Raw genomic sequence first — 8,024 nt, forward strand, 5'->3', positions numbered from 1 at the left:
CACTAATTTAGGGTCTTACGTGCTGCTCTTATTTTTCTTCTCTAAAACTTTCCTTAGGATATATTTTAGCCACACTCTTATCTCTGCCAGTGAATCACCCACCTTTCCTTACTTCTTTGGTGTTCTCTACATACTTTTATCCCCAGTTCAGTATCCCCCACTCTCCCATTTACCATAATATTCTACACACTCATATCACTTCCCACTATCTGACACTTTTTTTTTCACCATGGAGAGGATCAGTTTGGGTTGTGGGTGGGCTGGGCCAAATAGGGTTGGGGGTGGATGGAGAAACTTGGGGTTAGGGGGGAGTAAATGTGGCCATAGACGTTACAATTAAAATTTTTCCTGGAAAACATCTTTCCAAGAAAGATTGTTCATTTCAATACACACACATAGAGCTGAACTGACAGATATACAGGTAGAAACAATAGAATTCTACCTGTATTGGACGATTCAGCACTAAAAATGACTAATGTTCGGGTGCCTTCAAAGTCGCCCAATCGACGAGCAGACCATTATAAAAGTCTTCTGCTGATATCGGTCAGCTTGTCTCCCACCATACACACCGAATATCGCAAGAAATCTATTTTCGTATGATATTATCGATGCGTCTATGGCCACCTTAATTAAAAGTGACAGACTTTATCTGCTACAATCCATTTATAGCATGAAAAACACCAATCTTTAGTTACAGCAGTTGAAAAAAAAAAAAAAAAGACAAATTAACCTTTGGTCAGCATACCAGTACACAACATGTGATGTTAGAGTTTGTTACTTTTACAAGGACAAATTGCATTTACTTTTCACTGTTTTCTGTCCTATACCCTATTATGTAATCTATTATAGGGATGCAGTGTGCAATTCCTCTATACAAATATGCAGTTTACTGTGGAAATTGTCAGCTCTGCCTGGGAAATGAAAGGGGTAGTACCAGTTTTATTATTTTTGAAACAAGTACCAGTGGCCCTTTCCAAGCTCATAGATAAAAGTGCCCCAGCGGTGGCATAAGGGGTGGGCCTGGAGCAGGGACTGGTTAGGGGCAAAGCTTGTTTTGTCTGGGAAGGAGCCATGGTACGGTCCAGGGTGCAACAGGCAATTAATCTGCCCCTGGATGGATGTCCACAACACTGCCTGGTGTTAACCCCCACTCTGTGGCACTCTTTATAAGTAGCGTGATACAAGACTAAACTCTTACCTAAATAGGCCAGGTTTACCTCGGCTTCCAAGAAAATAAATAAATATGCCATGACTGAGCAGTGTATATTAAAAAAACTTCTGAGTAAGTCATATCTGCTTCGAAATATATGCTATGTTCCAGAATCTCAAACTTTGCTAGTTAGAAGTGTCTAATGAAGAAAACAACATTGCAAACTATAAATTTGCTCTTATTTATACAAATGTTTTTATGTTTACAACTTTTAATACATTCCCACATCAAGGTTTGCAAGTAAAATATTATAGCACTCCTCAGCATTAAAAGTCTAGCACCACAGCAGTCAGCAAATACCCCCATTGTATCTGCCTAATGTTTGATGTGCAGGCATTTGAGACAGGCCTGCAATGCTGTACCCCCACAGCCTCTTACCTCTCCTGCATGGGGGTCCGGGGGAGCACATCTCATGTGCAGAGAATGCAACTGCGCTCACTAGAAAAGACAAATTTTGGTTTAAAAAAAAAAAAACAGAAATTTGTCTCTTAAAGGGGATGTAAAGGCAAAAAAATAAAATCCTATTTTTACTTTCTTTAATGAAAAAGAAACCTATCACTCAATATACTTTAATTAAAAAATGTGAACTGTTTTATAAGAAATCTGACTGTATGCAGTGAAATTCTCCCTTTATTTCCTTGCTCTGACTGCTGTGGATAGGAAACTTCAGACGGTCCCTAACTGTTCTGCAGGGAAACAATAATACTCTCAAACGGCAGGGGGGCGGGGGCGCCCCCCCTTACTTCCCAGAACTCAAGCAGTTTTGCTTGTTTCCCTGTAGAGCCGCTGGTGACCGTGTAGAGATTTGTATCCACAGACCCAGTGCAGTCTGCATATTCTCTTAATTAATCAGGCTTTCTGTATAAGCTTCTACGATATTATTTGACTTTTGCTGTTTTGATAATTTATGATGATCGCCAAGAGCCTCCCAACAGCAGCCCAGACCACATTGAGCATGTGCATGGTCTTGCAAAGATGTTTAACATAGTTATAAGATGATGACCCTTTGTGGCCAACTTTGAAAGCAGAAATCATTTAGTTAATTAGGCTTCTGTTGCAGTAAGTTCATGTTTATGTTTAGTATACAAAATACAGCATTTATAGCATTATTCTATGATTTTTTAGTAATAGGAAAGGCTTTTTGCCACCCCAGTAACCTTTTTGTTGCTGCCACCTGAGGCAAGTTTTTTCAACTCGCCTCATTGGCGCAGCACCCTTGTAACATAACCCACTTCCAATCTAGCGTCGGTTACACCTAAGGTCCTCCATTTTTGGCCTGTACTACAGGGTGATCAGTATTTTGACTTGTGGCCAAATAGTTTCAGCCCATTTGACCCAAGTGCCGCTGAAAGAAAACAGAGGACCAGTTGGGGCTACTCTCACATCTGCATCAACTGGTGCCTATCTAAGGGCTAAGATTAGGGCAGTTGAAATTTTGAACAGACTGAGACTGACAACTAATTGTTCAAACTTCAACACCAAATATAGGTGTTTATGGTCACCTTTAGAATCACTACATTTTCCTGTGTTAATCACTTTCAAGTTGAAATTCCTCACATAAATTGTATAACCTAATGTAGTGTTGCACAGATTTTCAGCACCAATACAAAAATAGCATTCTTATGGTGCAAGTAATTACAGCATTTAGTTGGCAACCCTCCCTCTGCAGGATCGCTGTAGTATGGCAGCCACTGGTGTGCAGGGGCTCTCTATAAAGTGAGGCAGTTACATTAATGGTGGACTCAGTTTTAACAGCCAAGGGCTTCTGCAGTTGCGCCCTTGAAAATATGATCTGCAACAGAGAAACCTGATTAATGCATTTTCTTGACAGCAGCTTAGATTGTCTTTTAATTTACCTTAAATTGTTGCACGGAGTATAGAGCGCCAACATTTTTTAATAAAATGTAAGTACCCCTATTTCAGATAAGAACAGCATCAAAGTAAATGCAATATCAGGTGCAAAAACATATGAATGTCAAATGCTCACTAAAATATTTATTGATTAGAAGGATGTGGTTATTCCTGAGCTTGGTTTAGGTGGCTAGGAACGTCTAGGAGGCTAAAAATACTGCTCAAAAGGCATACAACACACTGAGGCTGAAAATGGAAACTGGACTCTAAAATTCTTGCAAGGTCAGTTGAAATGTCAAAGGGCAACCAAAGGCTCAACTACAAGGTTATTACAAGATCTCCTGAAATGCCAAACTTCATAAAATGGTCCATATAACATGACAACATTAGTCTTACATATACTTTTATTTACGTTTGTATAATTCAGCATTACATAGTCAAAGTATTTGATGTTGTTTAATAATGTTATGTTCTTAAAAGGAACAGTAACATCAAAAAAGTAATACAAATATAATGCAGGGTTGCCCTGTACTGGTAAAACTGTTGTGTTTGTTTCAGAAAAACTACTATTGTTTATATAAATAAGCTGCTGTATAGCAATGGGGGCAGCCATTCAAAGGAGAAAAGGCTCAAGTTCAGTGTCGGACTGGCCCGGCGGGATACCGGGAAAATACCCGGTGGGCCCCGACCCTAGTGGGCCCCCGCCGGGCCAGACCCCCTCTCCCAAACAGTTTTTTTAAAAAAACAAAATTTCGGCGGATCGCAGCGCCGTTTGCGCATGCGCGCCTTTTACGCATGCGCGTCTAGCGCCATTTACGCATGCGTGCCTAGCTCCGTTTGCGCGATGCGCCGCCTGGGCAATTATGCCGAGCGGCGATTCGCCTAGGTAGCGGGGGTCAGAGGGGGGCCCTGGACACCAGTCCCGGTGGGCCCCGGGCACCCCAGTCCGACCCTGCTCAAGTTACACTGCATATAAGCTCTGTAGAACATAATGGTGTTATCGGTTATCCACTATTTAACCTGTGCCATATAGCCCTTTTTTGATTTCCCCCATTGATACACAGCAGCTTGTTTATATGAACTATAGTAGTGTTTCTGAAGCAAACGTCAGTTTACCAGTGCAGGGCAACACTACATGACATTTTCATTACTTTAAAACACTTTCATTTTTTGGTATTACTGTTCCTATAAATATATTAAACCTTAAATTGAATTATTTCCAAGAGTACCTTACTGTGTGTAAATTGGCTAGCAAATCAGATTACACGGATGGAAGGCAATATAAGCGCAAGAGTAACAATGAGATCTTTCATTAAGCAAAAGGTTTGGGGGCATTGGTATGTTCAGTTCATTACTAAGGTGCATTTTAGATGCTCCCAAATAACTTTTAAAGCAGAAGTTTGTGGAAGGAGACCACTGTGACCAGTCTGCTAACTGCTGAGCGAACTAGGGGGGGGGGGTGTGTGTGTGTGTGTGTGTGTGTGTGCAAGGGGGGGGGTTTAACAAAAATGTTTGCAATGATCAAACTCCACTGATCACAGGAAAGATTGTTAGTATCTCTGCTTGGCCACATTAATGTACTACAAAACTTGAATGTAAAACTCATCAGATTTGATAGGATGGGCACACATGTTAAGCAATCTCACAGCACCAAACAACTTATACAACTTGAACTTGGCCCATGAGCTAACAATGATATGTAACAACTGAGACATATTGTGCCAGCTACACTGGATAAGGAAATATCATGCCAATAAAAAGATTGCTCATCAGAGGTTTAACCAAGGAAATTATCCCCAGTGTGAATATGGAGTAAATTGATAAATCTAAATACTTGATACCCCTAAAAAAGGACACTAAAAAGCTAACATATACGTGCACAATGCCATGATATAAAACTACACCCCCTCACTGCAGCTCCAGTTCACCTACAATCCCCAGCATCTCCAGGCAAACAAGGGTCTAAGACTGGGCACTTTGTTAAAATAGAAATATATATAAAAAAATAATTGCACGTGTGTTTCTGCTTCTAGGAACACAGAAAAGTTCCTAGATGAAGCAGCAGACCCAGAAGTCGCAGGTGTAGCTTACCCCATTAGCTGCAGCGATCTGGATGATGAGCTGTATCGCTTCCTTCATGTAAAACCTGCCGTCTCCTCCCACCACCAGGACCCCGTCCTGTCTCTCCGCAGGGTCGGTGCAGGAGATGATACTTTGAATGAAATTCTCTGCATAGTTAGCGTTGGTCTGAAACACAGTGACGCGCTTCCTGAGGCCGCTGGTGCCCGGCTTCTGGTCGGTATAGGGTTTAGTTTGGACAGTTTGGATTTTGACCATTTTGCAGGAAGGGAGGAGGTAGAGGCAGCACCCAGAGCTCAGCGAGCTGAATGTCACACACCGTTGTGCTCTATACTCCTGCTACAACACTGAAGGCTTCTGATTGGATGGGGCTATAACAGCAGTCTCCGCCCCACGCCAGCCCTACGGTGTCCATTTTAGAACAGCTATGTACCATATTCAAGTGCATCCTGCACGCTCCCTCTCTATAGTCTCCGTATTGCTATGTGCTAGGAAATCTTCATCCTTCCTTCCACATAGTTGGTAACAATTATGCACTCTCCTCTTAATTTGTGCTGACAGGTCTTGTCTGCCCTATTTATCCTGTTACTTTTTGTTTGCCACTACAGTTACCCAGCTCCTCTAACTTTCTCCTGCCAGGTACCAGCTTCCCCATTCACTCTCCTCCCTAAGACGTCCATAGGCCCGCCTCTACGTGACGTCATGCCTCAGCTTTACTTCATCATCAGTAAGGATATTTTTAGGTTTCCTTGGAAAAACATCTCTACACTAGCAGCACTGGATGATTATTACATTTTTTTATAGGGACTGCTTTATTAAAGGGCTTGTTCTCCTTCCAAACACTTTTTCAGTTCAGTTGTTTTCAGATTGTTCACAATAAAAAAAATTACTTTTTTCAATTGCTTTTCATCTTTTATTTTTTACTGTTTTTCCAAAATGTAAATTTAAAGTTGAATGTTTCTGTCTAGTGTTTCAGTCTGGCAGGTCAGTGATCCAGGAGCAGCTTCTGATCTGTTACAATCTGCTACATTTAGTTGATACAATTAGTTGTATCAGCAGTATCTGTGGAATATTAGCAACTATTGTTTTAATTCTAACAGCTGTCTTTAGTGAAACTCAGGGATTCTGCTCAGCAGGGACAAAGAAAACAAATGAGTCACCTAATGTATCAGTTTAGAGTAGGGTTGCCACCTTTTCTTATGTTTTTTACCGGCTGGTGGGGGGGCTGAACAAAAGGGGTGGGCTGTGACATCAAAAGGGGCGGGCTGTGACGTCAAAATGGGCGGGCCGTGACGTCAAAAGGGGTGGGCCACATCGCGGAGAACCATTGACTGAAGAGAAAAGGTAAATTACAGGGGATTAGGGGCAGGCCGAGGGTTCTTTTTGAAGGGTATTACAAATTTACCGGCAGCTACATTGCCGGTAAATTTGTAATACCGGCCCCGGCCTTGGCAGGTGTTTTACCGGGTGGCAACCCTAGTTTAGAGCAGTTCAGAGAGCTGTTGAGCCCCCCCCAGCTGTTTCAGATAGACGAAGAAGGTGAAATATGACAGTATTTTAAAAATGGTCACAAATAGGAAATTAAAAGTAGTTGAAAAAAAGTCTTTATTTGTGATGAACTATCTGAAAGCAATTGAACTGAAAAGAGTGTTGGAAGGTGAACAACCACTTTAAATGTATTTCTTTTAAAGGAGAAGGAAACCCCCTGGGCACAAAAATCCCTCCCTCCTCCCCTGTGTTGCCCCCTTCCTCCCCCCCCTGGCCTACCTGTCCTGCCGGGCAAATGCCCCTAACTTTTTACTCACCCCTCTGCGCAGGTCCAGTCGACCGAGTTCACAGGCGCCATCTTCTCCCAAGCGGTCTTCTTCCTGCTTTGACCGGCGTTTTTGGCGCATGCACAGTAGGAGCATTTTACCGATACGGATTTTAGAGGGGAAGAGAGTAGAACACTCTTTAGATTTTCAGAAAGATGTCCTAAAATGGACACCGTACATCTACAGTTGTCACCCAGTCAGGGGCGCTCCGCCATTGAGGCGAGCTGAGCCACTCGCCTCAGGCGGCAGCGCCTGAAAGGATTCCAGGGGCTGCAAAAAGCCGCTCCTGCACCTTTAAGAGCCAAATTTCCGGTTTTTGAACTGGAAATTCGGCTGTACTATTGCGAGAGAGCGCAATTGCGCTCTCCGCAATAGTGTTTCTGCCTCCCCCCCCAACACGTAAGCTGGTGAGGGGGGGCGGCATTGCAGGAGCCGTCTGAGGCGGCTCCTTAGTCAGAATCGGCGCTGCACCCAGTCGGTATTTCATTGGCCTTGCTGGTAAAAAGTGCACAATGGTCTTACTACTCAGTCATACTGGTTGCTGGGGACTTGATTTTAAATGCACTACATAATGCTCACAAATAGTGTAGAACTTATCTACAATGAAGGGCCTTGATGTGGCACGTGAGTTTATATATTTTGGCCAAAGTGTGGTACTAATACCTAATTTTATGTAATAATTATTTTAACATTTTAATTACATTTCAGAAATGTTGTATCTTTTTCTGCTGTCAGTGCAGTAGATCAAACAGAAACTTGTGACATTTCAGTAAGAAACCCGGGACTGTGGGCTGAGCTGTCAAAATCACAACTGTCCCCCGGTAAATGGGAAAGTTGGGAGGTATGATTTTTTTTTCACTGCACCCTTAAAGGAGAAGGAAACCCTGTAGAAAAAAACCCTGCACCCCCTACCCCAAGTAGACCCCCCTCCCTCCTCCCCCCAGGCTAACTGCCCCCCCCCGGGGAAATGCCCCACACTCTATACTTACCCCTCGTCGCAGATTCTGGCAGCGGACTTCCCGGCATCCATCTTCCGGGTCCTCTTTTTTTTCTACAGGGTTTCTTTCTCC

General features: G+C 42.8%; 1 protein-coding gene across 1 annotated transcript in view; it reads right to left on the reverse strand.

Annotated features, from left to right (window-relative positions):
* Window positions 1–5,499, reverse strand: part of LOC414455 (phosphoglucomutase-1) — a 55,265-nt gene extending 49,766 nt beyond the window's left edge. The window contains exon 1 of the mRNA XM_018260767.2: window positions 5,153–5,499. Within this exon, the coding sequence (XP_018116256.1) occupies window positions 5,153–5,398 (246 nt within the window). The 5' untranslated portion in view covers window positions 5,399–5,499. The remainder of the gene's footprint in view (window positions 1–5,152) is intronic.
* Window positions 5,500–8,024: the final 2,525 nt, after the last annotated feature.

The sequence above is a fragment of the Xenopus laevis genome, chromosome 4S, assembly GCF_017654675.1.
Source record: "Xenopus laevis strain J_2021 chromosome 4S, Xenopus_laevis_v10.1, whole genome shotgun sequence".
Lineage (NCBI taxonomy): Eukaryota > Metazoa > Chordata > Amphibia > Anura > Pipidae > Xenopus > Xenopus laevis.